Source organism: Mesoplodon mirus (assembly GCF_964341445.2).
Source record: "Mesoplodon mirus genome assembly, chromosome: 16".
NCBI lineage: Eukaryota > Metazoa > Chordata > Mammalia > Artiodactyla > Ziphiidae > Mesoplodon > Mesoplodon mirus.
Genome location: NC_138992.1, coordinates 65,065,613 through 65,087,311, shown reverse-complemented (window position 1 = coordinate 65,087,311; position 21,699 = coordinate 65,065,613). Strand labels below are relative to the sequence as shown.

Genomic DNA, 21,699 nt, shown 5'->3' with positions numbered 1-21,699 from the left:
TTTGCATGAAAAGCTTTCGTTTCATATGAATGAAAACTAATTATTTTAAACTTCTTATCTTTTTATGAAGAATTTGAATTAAGTGCTTATGGAGCTCATCTGTGTAGAAAGATAAACAGTAGATTTCTACAGAGTTACCTTTTTTGTAGCCCAAATGGATAATTACTCTCTGATTCCCTCAGTTCTTTTTTTTTTTTTTTTTTTTTTTTTGCGGTACGCGGGGCTCTCACTGTTGTGGCCTCTCCCGTTGCAGAGCACAGGCTCCGGACACGCAGGCTCAGCGGCCAGGGCTCACGGGCCCAGCTGCTCCACGGCATGTGGGGTCTTCCCAGACCAGGGCATGAACCCGTGTCCCCTGCATTGGCAGGCGGACTCTCAACCACTGCGCCACCAGAGAAGCCCCCCTCAGTTCTAATTTTACCTTATGTAGTAAGTTCAACTTGAGGAAGCTTTATTCACTCTATTGGGGAGCCAGCCTTACCAAGTATTCAATAGCCTTACCTCCCCAATAAGCACTGGTGATATAATTGGGTAGACGTGACTTCGATTTTTATTTATAAAATGTGTGTCCGACAGCTTATTTCTTTTACACCCTGGTCTGTTAGTTTGGAATTAGTATTTACATCCAAACCCAAATCCCCACTCCCCCCAGACCTGTTGCTTGGGTAGCTGACTCCTCACCTGACTCCCATGGTATCTGACTGACAGGATTCCAGATGCTCCTGGGGATAACACCATCGTTTCTCTTCTCTTCATGCTCTATGGGATCCCATGAAAGGATTTTGGTTTTCTTTGGCTGTATTCTCATGTTGGTGCCTAAAGTGGATAGCAAATAGGGTATCCTCTGAAGAATGTAGACAACTCTGGTGTTAGTTATCCATACAGAAGTTCTCTGCTGCATACAGGAAACTAGAATATGAGTTTTTGGCATACAAAAGAGGGGACTCTTGGTTTTTCTTGGCCTCACTGTCTTATTGTTAGATTCTTCGTAGGGTGGCTTTTAGGCATAGGCTCTGGTTTGTAGCTGCAAAGAAGGCACCATTCTTCTGAAGGTGGACCAGATAAACATCTATGAGCTCATTGAAGCTGATATGAGCCCATATTTATAAATTATCATATCTGAAGAGACAGTAGTGTATTAAATTCTGTAGCTTTAATCAGCAGACATTTAATATCTCACATTTTTCACAGGTTAGAGGTCTGTGCAGGGTTTAACTAAATCTTCTGTTGAATCTGCAAAGCTGCAAATCAAGGTGCTGGAGGCTGGAATAGAATCTGCTTCCAAGCTCATTCAGGTTGTCGGCAGAATTAATTTCCTCGCAGCTGTATGACTGAGGTCCCTGTTTTCTTCCTGGATCTCAGCCAGGGGCTGTTCTCAGCAAATAGGTACAGCCCACAGTTCTTTGCCACATGACTCTTGCATCCTGGCAGCTTATTTCTTGAACAAGTCAGGGAATTTCTTTCATTCAAGTTTACTAAGATGGAATCTTATATATTACAATGTAATCATGGCATTGATATCCCATTACCTTTGCCATATTCTGTTGGTTTGATGCAAGACAAAGGTCCTGTCTACGCTCAAGGGGAGGGAATTATTTAGGGCATAACATCAAGGGACAGATGTCGGGGGGGATCACTTTAGAATTCTGACTAGCACAAGTACTTAATGACTCATTGCTTGGAGAGGGAAGGAGATTATTATAACTTCCAGTTTACTAGGGTAATGGCATAAGTGCTTGTTTAATAAGGCAAGATGGGAACACAGGACTAAATTTATGAAGACCCATAATAAGTCCAGTTCCTTTGGATGAATTTGAATTTCCTGTGGGGTATCTTAGTAGATAATTCCAGCAGGCTGTTTGATATGAGTCTAAAACTCTGGGAATGGGTTAAGGCAGGAGTCGCAGGTATGGCATTCAGGACTGTACACAATAAAACCATATGAGTGGGAGAATGGGAGAAGTTGTGTTCAAATTTAGAATAGGAGATGGACTAGGAGAAGGCAAGGGTGAGATGATATGTTTTGCCTTAAATTCTGCCTGTTTATTAGGAAGTGAGGTTGTCCGCTGAGGGCAAGAGGTTTGGGGATTGAATAGGGGAGATTGAAGTGAATGATATTAATTGTGAAAAGTCACCATGGGGAAGAAAAGAAGAGTTGGCAAAGGGAAATAAAAAAGACTAAAGCAGTTCTGGGGCTTATCTGAAGTTCAAGGCATGAATTAATCATGGAAACCATGGACAAGATTGTGATTTTTTCCCACAGTGCCCAGAAGTGCTGGGAGGAGGGACAGAAAAGCCTTTTGAGAGACTGATGAGAACTGTGGTCGTGCCCTAGTGAGGATGGAGGGTGGAAGAGCAGTTCTGCGAAGGAGCTGAGGGTATTTGTGGGTAAACTGTGCAAGTGATTGAAGCACATGGTCTGGTATGAGAGGGTAGGGAACAAGGAAACAGTGTAGACATAAAAAGCTAGTCAGAGAGCTAAAACCCTTTGAGAGGCCTGTGTAAGGGGGGTGTGGTGAAAACATGAAAGATTGAGAAGCACAGGGAAATTGTGGTATTTGGGATCAAGACTTTTGAGGTGGAACGATTCCAGATGATGGGAACATCCTGTGGGTGCCCTGAGTTTGGGGGTGTCTGATGTCCAGGGAAGTGAAGCTCTTTAGAGTTGAGGAGGACAGTGAAGTATGAGGTTCAGTGCATGGTTTGTTTAAGGATTAAGAGGTCACCAGAGTTTCATGCTCGCTGTTAAAAGGCCAAGGATGGGCTTCCCTGGTGGCGCAGTGGTTGAGAGTCCGCCTGCCGATGCAGGGGACACGGGTTCGTGCCCCAGTCCGGGAAGATCCCACATGCCGCGGAGCAGCTGGGCCCATGAGCCACGGCCGCTGAGCCTGCGCGTCCAGAGCCTGTGCTCTGCAACGGAAGAGGCCACAGCGGTGAGAGGCCCGCGTACTGCAAAAAAAAAAAAGGTCAAGGGTGATGGTGCCAGTGTCTTGCGTAGGGCTGCGGCAGTAATCAGGATGCAGTAATGAAGAGGGGTGAGCGGTAGAGACAGGCAGCACTTACCACAAGAGAGGAGAGACTTTCAGCTGAACGTGGATGGACCAGAAAAACGCATTCTGTGGCAGGTGACACGTGGGGGAATGAACACCCTCCATTCCAGGAAACTGCAGAGGAGGGAGTGCCCTTGTGGAGAGAATGAGTGGCTCTTCTGACTTGAAGGAGGGGATTTGAAGATAGAGGGCTGTTTGTTTACCGTGGAACGTAGGCCCCAGAAGGTGAAGAGGAAAGATTTTAGAGGGAAGGGTATGGCGGGAGGGAGAAGGAAAGCATAGACTGATTCTGGGAGGTGAATGTTAACTGTGAAGTTATAATTCGGGGGACAGTAAATAATTACAGTTTAAACTGTAACTGTAATTTTGAATTATCTCTTTTGGTGCTTTTTCTATTTAGTTAGAAAATGTCTCAGTCGTCAAAATACATAGGTCAGTACTTTTTGAAAGTATCTGAAGGTGCCCTCTTTTTGCTTTTAAATGTATCCAGCATCTTGGGACATAACATCTTCTCAGAAGTCTGTCATTTAATGTCTAGGAGAAAATTGAAAGCAGCCTTGTTTTTACTCATTTTTCGATATTCTGTTATTAAATACTTACGGGATTTGTTTTTTCTTTATTTCTGATATTCCAAAGTTTTACTGGGACTACATCTAGATGTTTGTCTTTTTTCTTTAATTTTTCATTTTATTCAGTGAATCCTTGCAATTAGCAAACCCAGGTCTTCAGCCTAGAACAGTTTCTTCTTGTGTACTTAGTGTTTCTGTTGTGTTTGTTTTGATTTCTTCTTCAAGAAATCAACTATGTATAAATTGAGTTTTCTTTACTTTATTGATAACTCTAGGGAGGTTTGTCAAGCATGTTCTCTGTGTCACTGATTCAGTTTTCTGTAGTATTGATTTTCTCTTTCTGGCTTTGTACACAAATTTAAATGTTGGTACGTATTGCATTTTAGCTTCCTGTCAGTGTTTCCTTATCTTCTTTAATTTCTCTTAGTTATATTTTTATAGTTTTATCTCTTTTCTCATTTCTTTTTGCTTCACAGAGTCTATTTTCTTTTATTTTTATTAAGAAGATAAAATAGCCACATTCTAAAATTTAAAGGTTTTTTCATACTAAATCTTTCCCCAAACTGTGAATTTCCTCTGTATTTTGAATGATGTATTTTTGTTTTTTATATTGAATCTTCCTTCTTAGAATGATGTTTATTTTCTGTTTGTTTGAATTTAAATGAGGAGTGTTCTGTCTAGTTTCAGGTTTGTCAATAAATAGTGTAGGTAGACTCTTCTTTTTTGTTTGCTCACCATATAGCTTGGAACCATTTAGTTTTCAAAAATTTGGGGGAGACAGGTGAAATCATGGTTGCTACTAAAATTTCCAGTATCAGTCAAATCCTGTAGGTCTCTGCTAGACTGACAAGTGACTTTCTGTCTCTCATCTCTTTTTAACCGACTAAATAAGAACAATATCATTGCTGGAATATTTAAATTAATGTGGATTTCTTTTTCTTTCCAATAGTGGAGAATTTAAAAAGCCCCAAAATCCAATATATCATTGTTTCTGGCTCCTTTTAGTTTTTCTTTGTGTCATGAGATGCTATGTTTTGTGTCCATGATTCTTTATTCTTTTAGCTATGTTGCACTAGAAGAAAGTACGGTTCTAGTTTGTATGTAAAATGACAAATTCTGATAGATTGTGAAACAATATAAGGAGATGAATCTGAGGTAAGGGCAAGCATTATGGATGTCTAGAAATTTTTCAGTCTCTTTCTGATATGCTGATTTTTGGTCTTAATTCTATCTATGGAAATACTTCCTGGGTTCTGGCAGAATATAGACCAATATTTCTGTTCCTAGTGTTTCAGAATATTTATGCCTCTTGGTATTTAATGGGATGTTGGAAGTAGAAAAATTGGATAACAGCTCATTAAGTACAAACTTAACATGAAAATTTGAGGAATCCCTATAATAATTCATAATGTCTACTTGGTATTTATAAGTGGGTAGTCAGAGAAAGATTTATGAGTCATCCATAGAGCTGGGATGATTTGAAGCTGTTTAAATTTAAACAAGAAGGCAGAAGGAAACTAAGGAATGTCATACAGATGAAAGATAAAGAAGCATGAATAAGACAGAGAAGGAACAGTTAGATAGGTGATATGGGGATGAGGAGAATGTAATGCCCTGAGAATAAGAGAAGAAAAAATTCCACAGTATAAGTCTGTCTAAAAATATGGAATACAAAGAAGTTAAGAGAGATGAACTCCTGGAAAGATCATTTCATTTGGAAGTTGGTATGACACTGACCACCTTTGAAGGGGAACTACAGCTTTCAGTAAAGGTGGTTGAACGCTCTTTCTTGAACAGAACAGTGGAAAAAATGAGGGATACTATGGAGGACGTGTAGGTGAGCACCAGTGGTTTTATGTGCCATAGTGAATACAGATAAGGTAGCATCAAATGAGTAAAATTTACTTAAACATTTAGCTGTTTTTATTTACAACAGAATACAAGGCTTTATTCCATGACACCCATTTATAGAGTGTTATTTTAAGTAATCTGTGCCTTAAAAAGACTTTCGAGTAATTTCACAGTTTAACATGATCGTAACCATATTAATATATAAGCTAATTCATATCAAATTCAAAACTCAAATTTACAGGAGAAATAAAGCAAGTAATATTTTGGGACATTTGCATTATTTTGATATGAGGTGACATAGCTTTTGCCAGGTATATCTATTACTTCATGGATTTAGTTTTTGACCAATCATGAAATCACTACTATTTTTATATGTATTTTTTTTGTTTTAACAGAACATAAAGGAACAAGAAAGGAATTCAGAAACTATGATAAACCCTGGCAGTTAAATGCAAAGAAGCCTAAAAAGTCAAAAAGCGACCTTGCTGTGTCTAATATTTCTCCACCATCACCAGAATCAAAATCATGTAAGGAAGTTTGTCATTCAGATATTACTTAATGTATGTAAGTGTGTGTTAGTAAAATGAAGAAAAGGTAAGAATTGAAGCCAAATTTTTTTATGGGATATTCTGGCTATTCTAATGAACTTCACATTTGTTTCAGCATTAACATTGAACTTTATTTATATATAGCTACTCATATTCTCAAGCATATGTAATTGATTTAGATTTTTTGAGTATAATATTCTTTTAAGAATGTAAACTGTGTGGAGCAGGTCCCTTGCCTCTCATGAATAGTTGCAGTGTTTTATCACATCCAGAGCAATACCAACCCTATATTTAATAAAGGACATAAAAGCAAATTAAATATTTTAGACGGAAAGCAAAGAGGATTTCTGTTCAAAACATTTAACAAAATGAAAAAAACATCCTTCACCCAGGATCTCTCTGAAGCCCTACCCATTTATTACTGAAGCGTGTATATTTACTCTCTCCCACGATGATAAGTACCCCTTCTCTCTCAATGCCTCTCCTCCTTTCCCACTGCCTTTCTAGCCGCTAAGTTTTTCCAGTGCTCTGTTACCACCACATACGCATAAACATGTCATGTAGCTTAGGATCTTGTAGCAAGTCAGTTATTCTTGGAAGACAAGAGAGCTTGAAAGCTGTTCTTACACATCAGTTTCTTGTGGTTGTTACAGAGTGAGACGTTTGATTTTAATTTAAACAGGAAAAGGAATAGGTAGAAAATATTTATTTTTGTTTGAAAAATCATTATATGCTAACTGGAATCTGAATTTGGGTCATTTGTGAAAATGACTGAAATTAACTCCTTGAGTTTCTTTATTTATATAGTAGTACTCATAAAAAGTATTGTATCAACCACAAAGTTCTTGTGAGAATTATGTGAAGTACTACAAACTACAAATGTTCTTTTAAAATTATGATTGTAGCTAAATTATCCTGCTTCACCAGTTTGGTTTATAAAATTTGGTCCCAACATTTAAAAAAATATACAAGTTTAAAATTTAAATGTGTTGTTCACAACCATATTCCCAGTAATGTCCAGTACAGTTCCTGGCTCAATTAATAAGTGTTAAATGAAATAAATGTAAAGGAATAAATGAAAAATGAAATCAATCAGTTCTCAGTCTCACATTTCCCTTTCTATCCTTGGAAATGTCTTTCTGTCTCTCTCCCCCTCTCCCAATGATAAATCCATAACCCTAGGGGCTTATTTTAAAGGGCTGAGTCCTGGATCGCATCACCTTGAGGGTAGAATGCTTTAAGGTCTTTGGTTTTGCGGAGCCTTTGCAATTTATGGGATGCTATGTAGCCACAAAATGTTACTGGTGGACTGGCATCTGATATCTTTTTCTGTTCAGGTGACCTACTCTCAACCTCTGGTTCCATTGGACTGTTAGTTCTTTAAAGGAAATTAATAACGAAGTATCATGAATGTTTAATAATATATGTAGAGATAATATATTTATACATGACAATAAGATTATAGGATTCAGAGTTATTGATTGGAAATATATTGTTGAAACATAAATTATTCCTGAAGTAATAGAATATCTTTTGAACATAGACCATGGTAAGTTAAAGCTGTATATTGTAATATGTAAACCACCACTAAAAAGAAGCACAAAAAAGCATAAGTAAAAAGTTAATAAATTTATTAAAATAGGATGCCCCAAATTTTTTGATTTATTCTCCCAAAACAAAGGCAAGAAAGGAGGAACAGAAATAAATAACAATCTCCTGTTGAAATAAGTACAATCCCCATCCAAAATCTAACAGGTATTTGACCCATGGAAACTGACAGTATTATTTTAAATTGATTTGGAAAGGGAAAGAACCATGATCATCTAAAGCAATCTTGAAAAACATGAAGTAGTTTGGAGAATTTACCCTACCTGACTTCAAGTCTTATAGAACTACAGTTATCAAGACAGTGTGATTTTGGTGAAAGGATGGACAAATAGATCAATTGAATTTAATAAAGAGTCTAAAAATAGACCTACGTATGTGGTCAAATGATTTTCCACAAGGACATCTAAGCAATACAGTAGGAAAAGAAAAATGCCTTCAACATTGAACATTCATATGGAAAATACACACAAGTTGATCCCTACCTTAATTCATACTGAAAATCAATCTGAGATGGGTCATAGACTTAAAGATGGAAACAAAAACAATGAAACTTCTAAAATAAAACATACAAATATAACTTTGTGCCCTTGGAGAGGCAAAAAATTTTAGAGATGTTCTAGTTACCATGTGTTCATAACAAATCACTCTAAAATGCTTTTTTTTGGGTTAAATTAGCATAACAAAAATTAACCATTTTAAAATGTACAATTCAGTGGCATTTAATACATTCAAAATACTGTGCTACCCTAACCTCTTTCTAGTTCCAAAACATTTCATCATCAGAAAAGGAAACTCTATAACAAATAAACAGTCACTCAACATTTCTACCTCCCACCAGCCCCTGGGAACTTGCTTTCTGTGTCGTGAATTTACCTATTTTGGTTATTTCATATTAATAGAATCATATAATGTGTGATCTTTCTGTGTTTGGCTTATTTTACCCAGCCTAATATTCATATTTTCACGGTTCATTCCCATTGCAGCAGGTATCAGAACTTCATTCCTTTTTTGTGGCTGAATAACGTTCCATTGTATAGATATACCACATTTTGTTTATCCATCCATCTATTGTAGGGTATTTCGGTTGTTTCTACATTTTGCTATCATGAATCATGCTGCTATAAACATTCATCCTCAAGTAACTGTTTGAACACTCATTATCCATTATTTTGAGTATATACCTTGAAGTAGAATTGCTGGGTCATGTTGTATGTTTAAACTTTTGGGAGAACTGCCAGTTGTTTTTTATGAAGGCTGTACTATTTTACATTCTCACCAGCAATGTAAGAGGTTTTGTTTCCTCACATTCTCACCAACATTTGTTTTTTCTATTTATAACAAAAATACCATCCAAATGGGTGTGAAGTGCTATCTCATTGTTTTGATTTGCATTTCTGTGATAACTAATGATGTTGAGCATCTTTTCATGTTCTTCTTGGCCATATGTATCTCTTCTTTGGAGAAATATCTACTCAGGTCCTTGGTTCATTTTTTAAAGTAAGTTGTTACTCTTTTTTTCCTTGAGTTTCAAGAGTTCTTTATATATTCTGATCCTACACCCTTATCAGATATATGATTTACAGATATTTTCTCTCATTCTGTAGATTGTCTTTTCACTTTCTTGATAGTATTCTTTGATATGCAAGTTATTAATTTTGATGAAGCCCAATTTAACTATTTGTCTCTCTTTTTTTTTCTTGTGCTTTTGGTGTCAACCCTTGCCTAATCCAAGACTGCAAAGATTTACCCCTATGTTTTCTTCTAAGAGTTTCATAGTTTTAGTTCTTAAATTTAGGTCTTTGATTCATTTTGAGTTAGTTTCTGTTTATGATGTAAGGTAGGGGTCTAAATTCATTCTTTTATATGGGGATATTGAGTTGTCCATTTGTTGGACAGCGTCATTTATTGAAAATACTATTTTTTACTCATTAAATGATGGTCTTGGCACCCTTGTTAAAAAGCAGTTGGCAATGAATGTATTTATTTCTAGACTCTCAGTTCTATTTCACTATTCCATATGCCTATCCTTATATAAGTACCACACTATTTTTATTACAGAAGCTTTATAACGAGTTTTAAAATTGGAAAGTGTGACCTTTGTTTTTCTTTATCAACATTATTTAGGCTATCCAGGGTCCTTTGCAATTCCATATGATTTTTAGGATCAGCTTTTCCATTTCTGCTAAAAAAGGTCATCAAGATTTTAATAGGAAATACATTCTGTTAATAGATCATTTTGGGATTATTGTGATCTCAACATTGTTAAGGATTCCAATTCATGAACATGGGATGCCTTTACATTTATTTGTCTTCTTTAATTTCTTTGAACAGTGTTTTGTACTTCTCAGTGTACTAGACTAGCACCTTCTTGGTTAAGTTTATACCTAAGTTTTTTATTCTTTTCTATGCTATTGTAAACGGAATTGTTTCTTATTTTCTTTTTCCAATTGTTCATTGGTAGTGTTTAGAAATACAACCGATTTTCAAGTATTGATCTTATATCCTGCAACTTTGCTGAGCTTGTTATTAGCTGCAACCATGTTTTTGTGGATTCTTTAGGCTGTTCTACATATAAGTTCATGCTGTCTGCAAGTAGAGATAGTTTTCCTTTTCCTTTTCCAATTTGAATGCTGTTTATTTTTTTCTTGCCTACTTGGTCTGGATAGAAATTTTAATAGTATTGAATAGAAGTGATGAAAACAGGCATCCTTTCTTGTTCCTCATCTTAAGGGGAAAATTTTATTATTTTACCGATCTACATGATGTTAGCTGTGAGGTTTTCATAAATGTCTTCTATCACATTGAAGACGTTCCCTTCTACTCCTAGTTTATTGGGAGCTTTTATTATGACAGAATGTTGAATTTTGTCAAAAGTCTTTCTCCATCAATCAAAATAATCATGCATTTTAAAATTGATTATATTAACATAATTATTACACCGATTATTTTCTTATGTTAAATAACTTTTGCATTCATGGATAAATCCCACTTGGTCATGATGTTTAATCCTTTTTTTTTATGAGTTCACTTATTAGTTTTAGTTTTTATTGCATGGGAACAGCTTATAAATACTTTTTTAAATTTGATTTTTATTTTATATAGGGTATAGTTGATTTACAGTGTTGTGTTAGTTTCAGGTGTACAGCAAAGTGATTCAGTTATATATATACATATATCCATTCTTTTTCAGATTCTTTTCCCGTATAGGTTATTACAGAATATTGAGTAGAGTTCCCTGTGCTATACAGTAGGTCCTTGTTGATTATCTGTTTTATATATAGTAGTGTGTATATGTTAATCCCAAACTCCTAATTATCCCTCCCCCGACCTTCCCCCTTTGGTAACCATAAGTTTGTTTTCCAAGTCTGTGAGTCTGTTTCTGTTTTGTAAATAGTTCATTTGTATCATCCTTTTAGATTCCACATATAAGTGATATCATATGATCTTTGTCTTTCTCTGTCTGACTTACTCCATTTAGTATGATCATCTCTAGGTCCATCCATGTTGCTGCAAATGGCATTATTCCATTCTTTTTTATGGCTGAGTAATATTCCATTGTATATATGCACCACATCTTCTTTATCCTTTTCTCTGTCGATGGACACTTAGGTTGCTTCCATGTCTTAGTTATTGTAAATAGTACTGCTATGAACATTGGGGTACATGTATCTTTTCGAATTATGGTTTTCTGTGGATATATGCCCAGGAGTGGGAATGCTGGATCATATGGTAGCTCTATTTTTAGTTTTTTAAGGAACATCCATACTGTTCTCCATAGTGGTTGTACCAATTTACATTCCCACCAACAGCGTAGGAGGGTTCCCTTTTCTCTACACTCTCTCCAGCATTTATTGTTTGTAGACTTTTTGTTGATGGCCATTCTGAGCAGTGTGAGGTGATACCTCATTGTAGTTTTGATTTGCATTTCTCTAATAATTAGCGATGTTGAGCATCTTTTCATGGGCTTTTTGGCCACCTGTGTGTCTTCTTTGGTAAAATGTTTATTTAGATCTTCTGCCCATTTTTTGATTGGGTTATATTTTTTTTGATGTTGAACTGCATGAGCTGTTTGTATATTTTGGAGATTAATCCCTTGTCAGTAGCTCTGTTTGCAAATATATTCTCCCATTCTGTGGGTTGTCTTTTTGTTTTCTTTATGGTTTCCTTTGCTGTGCAAAAGCTTTTAAGTTGAATTAGGTCCCATTTGTTTATTTTTGTTTTTATGTTCATTACTCTAGGAGGTGGATCCAAAAAGATATTGCTGCGATTTATGTCAAAGAGTGTTCTTCCTATGTTTTCCTCTAAGAGTTTTATAGTATCCAGCCTCACATATAGGGCTTTAATCCATTTTGAGTTTATTTGTGTTTTAGAGAATATTCTAATTTCATTCATTTACATGTAGCTTTCCAGTGTTCCCAGCACACTTATTAAAGAGACTGTCTTTCTCCACTGTATGTTCTTGCCTCCTTTGTTGTAGATTAATTGACCATAGGAGCGTGGGTTTATTTCTGGGCTTTCTATCCTGTTGCATTGATCTATATTTCTGTTTCTGTACCAGTACCATACTGTGTTGATTACTGTAGCTTTGTAGTATAGTCTGAAGTCCTGGAGCCTGATTCCTCCAGCTCGATTTTCTTCCTTAGGATTGCTTTGGCTATTCAGGTCTTTCATGTTTCCATAATCCTTTTAGTATGCTGCTGAATTTGATTTGCTACTATTTTGTTGAAGATTTTTTCATCTGTATTCAGAAGAGATATTGGTATGTAGTTTTCTTGTCATATCTTTGTCTTTTGTGTCAGGGCAATGCTGGCTTTATAGAATGAGTTTATATGTATTCCCTCCTGTTCTGTTTTTTTGGAAGTGTTTGAGAAGAATTGGTGTCAGTTCTTCTTTAAATGTTTGGTAGAATTCACCAATGAAGCCACCTTGTCCTGTGCTTGACTTTGTTTGTGAGGTTGTTGATCATTGATTCTGTGTCTTTACTTATTATAAATCTTTTGTTTATTCTTGAGTAGCTTTTGGTAGTTTGTTTCTAGGAATTTTTCCATTTCATCTAGGTTGTCCAGTTTATTGGCATTAAATATTGGTAATATTCTCCTATAATCCCTTTTAAAAACATTTCTGTAAAGTTTGTAGATTACAGACTTGATTACATTTCTGATTTTAGTAATTTGAGTCTTTTCCTTTTTTCCTTAGTTAATCTAGCTAAAGGCTTGCTAATTTTTAAAATCTTCCTTAAGAATCAACTTTTGGTTTTGTTGATTTTCTCCATTACATTTGTATCTTCTATTTCACTTATCTCTGTTCTAATATTTATGATTTACTTCCTTCTGCTAGGTTGAGTTTAGTTTGCTCTTCTTTTTCTACTTCTTTAAGGTATAAAGATCAGTTATTGGTATAAGATGTTTCTTGCTTTTTAATGTGGGCTTTACAATTATAAATTCCCATCTGAGCACCACTTTTGCTGTGTCCTATAAATTTTGGTATGTTGTGTTTTCATTTTCATTTGTCTCAAGATATTTTCTTATTTCCTTTGGGATTTCTTCTTTCACCCATTGGTTGTTTAAGAGTGTGTTGTTTAATTTTCTCATGTTTGTGAATTTTCTGGTTTTTCTTTTTCTTTTTCGTTCCAATTCATTCCATTATGGCCAGAGAAGATACTGTTATGATTTAAATTTTTTTAAAACTTATTGAGACTTATTTTGTGGTCTGACATATGGTCTATACTAGAGATTGTGCCATGTGCACTTGGAAGAAGAATATGTATGGCTGTTATTCTGTGTATTTTTCTCTATATGTCTATTAGATCTAATTGGTTTATAGTGTTGTTCAAGTACTCTGTTTTCTTATTGATCTGTTTAGTTGTTCTATCCATTATTGACAGTGAAGTATTAAGAGTCTCCAACTATTGTTGTAGAACTCTATACCCTCAGTTACGTCAATGTTTGATTCATGTATTTGGGGTCTGTTGTTAGGTGTGTATATGTTAAATAATTGTTAAATCTTCTTGACTGATTGACCCTTTTATCAATATATGATATTCTTTGCTTTGTAACAAGTTTTGTCTTAAAGTCTGTTTTGTCTGATACTAGTATAGCCACCCCTGCTCTCTTTGGTTTCTGTTTTCATGGAATATCTTTCAATCATTATTTCTTCAAATATTCTTTCTTCTCCTTTTTGGGACTACCATTAGGTGTATGTTGGTACATTATACAAATTGATAAAGTAAGAAAAGTCATATGACCTCTCAAATAATACTTGAATGGTATTTGATAAAGTTTTACATCAATTTCTTATTTTAAAACAAAACTAAATAAAAGGACTTTTAGAATAAAAGGATATTTTCTTAACTGAAGTATTGTCTGGCAGAAACATTTATGTAATATGTATAAAAAGTTTTCTAAGTGATTGTTCTCAAAAGGAAAAAAGACAGTAATATTAAGTCATTAACTTTCATATGGGGTAAATATCATTAGCATTCAGTAAAAACATCTCTATTGCTAAAGCTTAATTAAAAATAGATACTACACATTAATTAGGCCAGTGAAGAACAAAATAACCTGTTAGCCTATCCAGTAGATTGTGAGCTCCTGTAGAATGTCATCCCCATGAGGGCAGGGAATTCTGTTACATTTATTCCCACTGGTTTACTCCCAGCACCTAGGACAGTGCTTTGTGCTATATACCAATGAGTGAATAAATGAGTAAATGAGAATCTAAGGATTAATTAGTGCTAAAATGTGTCCTAGTCTCATGAGATAACAGTTTAGAAGCTGCATTTTCAGATAACAAAAAAGCACCTTACACAGTGCAAGTTGGTATAGGTACAAAGATCTGCAAAATAATATTATGTTTTTAATTTTCAATTTTGATTTGTCATAGAGGAAAAATAATGACAAATAGGGTTCGATGAAGTTTTTTCCTTTGTGGTTCAAGCATTTCTACTATTTACCTGGTGGAGTTCGGTGGTTCTGGTGGAGTGGTTGAGGATGATGAGTAGGGTCTTGGCAGAAAGAACCAGCAGAGCGTTTGTCTGTCAGTCCCTTGTGCATGATAGTGTGCACTGATTCTTTTATAGCTATTCCAAATTTGTGATCCAGATGATAAAATTGAGGTAAGTACGTTAGCTTCAGTTAAAACCAAAAACTAAAACCAGTCCTCAGTAATTTTATTTATGCTTTTGTATTCAGGGGAGGATTTCTCATTTTTTTTAATGTTGCATTTAGCACAGCATATACAAAGAGGAATAGCTGTATATTTGCTAAAATTTTAGGAAAGAAATGAAAAGACCATGCATGTGTATAGAAAACACAAGTTACATAGATACGAGAGAATGAAGATGGCAAAACAATGTCTGAAAAATCATAATGTGGAAATGCAGAAGGCAGGAGATATGAAGTAATAAACTGACTGTTATCAATTTTAGGCATATCTATAGTACTGGGAAACCTCCTGGCATATTTAAATGAAAGTATGGGAGAAACTTTCAGGAAAGAATATTAGCATTTATTCAATTTTAGAAAACAGACTTGAAAGATCTAAATAATTGAAATTATTTTGGTTCCAAAGAAATAGATAGTATCTCAAAAGTTATTTGGAGGAAATGGTAAATTTATTATTTAACCCACAGATGGAAATTATTGGTGGAGGTATCAGTGAGTCAGAATTTGATTAATATAATAAAGAATTGTTCAAAATAGGTCCTGTTCAGTATACAATCGGCTGTTTTGTGAAGTAGTGACCTCTTTATGAATGAATGGAGCATGCCCATCTACACGGTGCTGTGGATGGGCTCCTGCTTTGGGGGTGAGTTTTGTCTCAGTGATGTTATAGGTTATACCTAATCTCAGATTCTTTCACCTCATATGGGTCATATTATGTTGTTTATATTGTTCTGCTGTTTTCCATGTCTCCTGAGGATATTTTTTAGAAAATGTATTTAAACTGTAGCCCTGAGTTTTAATACTAAGTATGACCTAAGCAAGGTTTTTTGTTTTGTTTAATATTTGTTTACTTATTTATTTATATTTATTTTGGCTGTGCTGGGTCTTAGTTGTGGCATGCAGGATCTTTGCTGCGGCGTGCGAACTTCTTAGTTGCGGCGTGCATGTGGGATCTAGTTCCTCGACCAGGGATCGAGCCCAGGCCCCCTGCTCCCCCCAGGGAGCGTAGAGTCTTACCCACTGGACCACCAGGGAAGTCCCTCAAGGTTTTTAATCCATCAGAAACCTTTAGAGATTCTCATCTGGAGACTGTATACTGGGTTGATGACTTCCCAAATCACCTTCCATTATTTACTGAAACATCTTTTGAAATTATCCAGTGTAGTTGATTAGACCATGATTATACTGTGGCCTTCCTTGTCCTAGATTTGGATCCTATGATAAATTGGGTATCACAGTGTAGCAAATTGTCACAAGCTACAAAAATATAAAAATAAATTTGTGTTAGTTTCTCTCAAAAGTCGCTGAGGAAAAGAGCTTGGGTGTCATTTCGTTTCACTGTAGTGCTGCATATGACCTCCCCTAAACTCAGTAGGTTAAAGCAACAATTTATAATTTCTCATGGTTCAGTGAATGGGCTGGGCAGTTCTGCTGGTCTCACCTGGGCTTGCCCACATGGATACATTCAGGTGGAGTTCTGCAAAGGCTGCTAGGGTGGGCAGCGGGGCATGTCACATGATTATCTGGGGAGGTTGATTGGGACTGATTTTTTTTTAAAAACCTATGTTCTTATTTTTTTTAATTGATGAGATCTTAATAGGATATGGTAATTTCCAGGAAAATTAGATAATATAATGATGCAGATTAGAGAAATTATTCAAAAAAGGTTAACAAAAGTGCCAGTAAATGTTTTGAAGGATCTGGTTCAAATACAGTTTTCTGTCTCCTCTTCTGAGTTTCTCTTCCCTGTGCCTGGGCTTGTCCCCCCGGGAACTCCTGGGGAATGACCTGTGGCGTAATAGCAATATGCCTGGAAGTGTTTTCTAAAACCATTGATCACAATCACTGCTTCCACTGTCCACACTTGAACACTGGTGTGTTGATGTTAGCTGACATCTCCTTCCCAGAGTCCCTTAAAGAAACACGGAGGAAGCAGCTGCATGTTTTTAGTTTAGATTTATTTAAATTATAGAAGTAATGTTTACTTATTTTGACAATGAAAAAAATAGAGACATGTAGAAAGATAGTCTCTCTCCCTTTAGCCCTCTCAAAGTCTACTCCCTCGAAAATAGTTTGCATCCTTTTACATCCTTTTCTTTGTATAAACTAACATAAAATGTGTGAGTTGAATTGATTTATAAGACTGGCTTTAAACTGTACAGTACACATTCTTAAGCAACTTGTTTCTATTATTTTAAAGTGTATTATGGACATATCTCCATGCACATAAATTCAGATCTATGTTATACTTTTCCATAAGTGCATACCTGTACCATAGTGTGAATATGCTATAATTTATTTGTTCCCCTGTTGAAGTACAGTTACATTATTTCCAGAGTTTTGTCACCACAAACTTTTTGGTGAAATAAACAAATATCGTGCACTTTCCGATAAAATAAACAACCTTGTACATATATACATAAGTATGAGTGTTTTCATTTATTTATGATAATTTACCAGACAGAATAAGATTGCTGAGTCAGAGGATCAGTATGTTTTATTATAATAAATATTTCTGAATTACTTTTAAAAAGGTAGCAGAAAAAAATTTTCAGTAGGTTGAGACAGTCTTTCTTATAGCCTTACCATATAAACTTCTAAAAATTATTTTATTTTTATCAAAACAAAAATATATATGGTTTAAAAAGCAAATTAGTACCACAAGGCAACAGTGTCCTTCTTTTTCTCCTATTCTGCTTTTAATGTGGAACCACTTTTAACCCTTAGATGTTTCTTTTTGGTACACAGATCTGCATATCTAAATATACAAGATACTTATATACTTCTCTTTCAGTTTTTAAATTTGAGGCATTATCTCTTGACTTCCTCTAAGACATTGTGCTTTATACCCAGGGCCCATCACATTCTCATAGTACAGGCAGGCAGCTATTTCAGATGTTGGTTAATGTATACTTTGCATTGATTTTTTCATGATTATGTTAATTAGCCTTTTTCACAGTAGAGCCATAAAATAGCCCACTGTTAATTTGTTTCTAGAATTAATAATTGGCTTGTTTTTCTGTTTGCTTTGCTTTCTCTGTACCCATCACTAATGCTTCACCAAACCCTGCCTTAAAGTATATATTAAACACTCTCAATATGCTTAAATACATCGTGTTCTTCTGTCTTAGTTTATATTTTATACTTTATTTCATTTAAGAGGTTTTAGAGACTTCTCTCCTGTAGTCCTTTGTCCTCTTGCTCCAGTCTTTACTCCTTAGTTTCCAGACTTTTTCTTAGCTCTCTGCTGAGACCATCCTTTACTGTCATCCCAAGGCTTACCTTTTCCTTTTTCTTATGGAGGATTATCTGTTTCCTGAATCTCAGGTCTTTCCAGTTTTGGGTTTACTTATTTATTTTGGTGGAGCACCTCCATTAGGAGCTTTCTGAAAAAGAGTGCTTGCCAGATAAATTTCTGAGTCCTTACAAGTATCTTGATTGATTCTTTCATTGGATATAAAATTCTAAGTTAGAAGTGATCTTCAGTTGGAATTTTGAAGGAATTTCTCCTGTGTCTTCTGGAGCCAAGCATTGCTATTGAGAAGTCGGATGACAATTTGATAGCTTTTAAAGATGTTCTCTTTATTACCACTGTTGTAAAATTTTGTGATAATATGCCTTACATTATGCTGTGGACATTTTCTGGATCCTTCCAATCTGAAGGGCAATTGTGTTTTTATATCCTTATTATTTTGGCATTGGTCCTCCTTAATTGATGCTTTCATGTTTAAATGGTATGAAATGTCCACTTTTGGGGGGCATCTCTCTCTTCAGGGACTAGGTTTCAGTATTCTCTACCTTGCTAAATCCAGTTACCACTCAGTTCATTTTGCATCTTCCAAAAAAAAAATGTGTAGCTGTTTCTTGCCTAATGATGTCTTCTCTCTTTATTCAACCAATTCTTTGATAAAAGAAAAATACTGTAATGTAATTTTAGTGGGAATTTGAGGGAAAGTGAAGGTAAATAGAAGTATTCAGTCTTCTTTGTTTTATCAGAAGACAGCAAGAATGTCTTAAAAACATTTAACTAATTGCTCATGAAGAAGGTAGCAATTACTTTTTAAGCTGCTAAAACATAATAGAAAATACACTTTGCTTGTGTTTTTCCCTGATTTATATAAATTATTAGTTTTAAATCAGCACCTGAATTTTCTTTGTTCTATAAACACTGTCACACTTCCTTACTTGTTCAGTTAAAACATTTCTTAAAACCCCCAGCTTCATAACTTCCCCTCTGTTTGCTCACAAGAAAACCACTTCCAAACATTTTTATTCTGTACACTGATCTTGATACAGTCTTTCACGTAATGATGAGTAGTAAGTTTTTATCCTTATGTAGCATGCTTATGAAGTAATCATTTTTTTTAAACATAGTGCCAAGGTCAGTAGATCATCCTAAGTGGAACTGGAGGACTAAACCAGAAAGCCGTGATTTTGATGAATTGAGCCACATCCTTCAAGAGAGCAAGAAACTGGGAAAAGCCCTTGAGAATCTCTCTCGAAGTAAGTTTATTTACTTCATTATAATTGGAATTCCTAACCAACATTAAAGTAGAAACATTCGTTACTATTACCAGTAACATATTTCCAGCATCCTCATTATAATTCCATGAGAGGTTGAGGAGTTCTAAGAGCGTGAGATGGGAAATGAGGCCTGATCTTGCATGTTACAGGGATTCGTGGGAAGACTAGTTTCTATAGAGTAGGAGGGGCTATAGACCCCCTCCCCACAATGGCTGTTTGATTCCAGTCTCTCTACAAGGTCTTTGTGCGTTACCCAGGGGAGCTGTACACCGAATGGTACCTTGCTCATCCTTCTCTTTTGAACCCTGTCGTTTGGTGTCCTCCCAGTTAACGCGTGTACCTGTTTCTTCCATGACTTTTCTTAAGGATAGTGACTGGGCCAGACTCTTCTTCGAATCCTCTCAGAACCTAGCAACATTCCTTTTTGTAAAAGCAATGATCTGTGACCCTGGGGCCTAGGTCAGAAGTCGGGCTCTGCCACCTATGAGGTGAATAACATGACGTAAATCATTAAACCTGTACGAGCCTTGGTCCTCTCACCTCCAGATCAGGAAGACATGATTCTGTGTGCCTCTTCTGATAGGTGAGAAGGTTTGCAATGATATGTTTCAAGTAAAAACTTTTAAATGTTACTGTTGTGAGAGTAGACAAACAAATATTTTGATTTGATAAATGCATTCTATGTGTGTAGAAATACGTATGTACTTTATGGTTTTAGTAGTGAGTTCAAGGTATTTCTGTCTTTCTCTGGTTCTAAAGTAGCTCTTAGTTTTAAAAATTAGGCACCTTTAGATGCGTATTAATGCTATAGCCTCACTAAAATTTTCTTCTGGTATTATGGAATATTAAAGATTCTTAAATGGAAAATAGAACACTAGCAACTTCTAGTAGATTATATTTGAGGATCAGTATGTTTTGTAAAATAGCATTGTGTTACTAGTTTCATGATATATATGTATATTTTTTAAATTAATTAATTAATTTATGGCTGTGTTGGGTCTTCGTTTCTGTGCGAGGGCTTTCTCTAGTTGTGGCAAGCGGGGGGCACTCTTCATCACGGTCCGCGGGCCTCTCACTATCTCAGCCTCTCTTGTTGAGGAGCACAGGCTCCAGAGGCGCAGGCTCAGTAATTGTGGCTCACGGGCCCAGTTGCTCCGCGGCATGCGGGATCTTCCCAGACCAGGCCTTGAACCCGTGTCCCCTGCATTGGCAGGCAGATTCTCAACCACTGCGCCACCAGGGAAGCCCCCATGATTTTTTTTTTTTTTTTTTTTTTTTTTTTTTTTGCGTTATGTGGGCCTCTCACTGTTGTGGCCTCTCCCGTTGCAGAGCACAGGCCCAATGGCCATGGCTCACGGGCCCAGCCGCTCCGCGGCACGTGGGATCTTCCCAGACCGGGGCACGAACCCGCTTCCCCTGCATCGGCAGGTGGACTCTCAACCACTGTGCCACCAGGGAAGCCCCCCCCATGATATTTTTTAAAGTTAGAAATTTCCCTTGGTATATATTTTGGGAGAAGTTTATATATATATGTATATATATGTGTGTGTGTGTTTATATTTTGTATTATACTGTAATTATATATTTATATACTATATTTTATTGTATTACAATTTTATTTACAGAGAGAGATTTCGTTTTTTCATACTTCTTACTTTATAATTCACTAGAGTCTTTTTTATTAGACTTTTGTGCAGTGAACCTGTCTCAGAAGTTAACTTGACTTATGATAGGGTCTCGTAATTTTGCCATTAGTAGAAACTCTTTGCTTGGGGTTCGAGAAAATCCTGCTTTTGTCTAGATTTACTATTGGAGCAAATAATGATAAGTGAGTTTTCAGCTAATTATTACGTTCATGAAAAGAACCCTACCTATTAATATGTCAAAGGCTTTATGTGTGTGTATGTATGTATGTCTTACCCCTTTGGTCAGAGTCTGTGGCTCTTTATAGACTCTGAATTTATCTATAAATGTGAGTTTAAAAAAAGATTGAAGAAAATGCCCAATTATTACACATCTTCACTTATAGTTTTAGTCAATTTTTGTCCTTTAAAACATGACAACTACCTTTTAAACACTTGTTATGTCATTGTTAATTTGTAAGAAAGCATTTGACCACTAAGTAAAACTTTTAAATAAAGGAGTTTGGTGCACTTGCTCAGATCTGTAGCAGACGTTTCAGGGTTTACGCTGCGCTCTGTCCCAGGAAAACTAGCCTTAGGTGGGGGCTCGCAACTGAGTCGTCTGAGCAGAAGCGAGTGGGAGCAATGACAGGGGCTCATTTAACGCAGACAGGGAAGTCTGGAGAAATAAAACAGCTGGGGTAGCGGTTGATCAGGAGAGTAGAAGAGATGCAGGTTTGGGACGTTACTCTTGGGACAGAGTC

The 21,699-nt window shown here is 35.9% G+C and overlaps 1 protein-coding gene across 1 annotated transcript in view; it reads left to right on the top strand.

Annotated features, from left to right (window-relative positions):
* The window catches only part of LOC309792173 (uncharacterized protein C8orf34 homolog), a gene marked incomplete at both ends in the record, with an annotated part of 320,311 nt that overhangs the window by 53,163 nt on the left and 245,449 nt on the right, over window positions 1-21,699 (top strand). Inside the window, 2 exon segments of the mRNA XM_082601544.1 lie at window positions 5,866-5,997; window positions 19,164-19,292. Coding sequence (XP_082457670.1) covers window positions 5,866-5,997; window positions 19,164-19,292 — 261 coding nt within the window.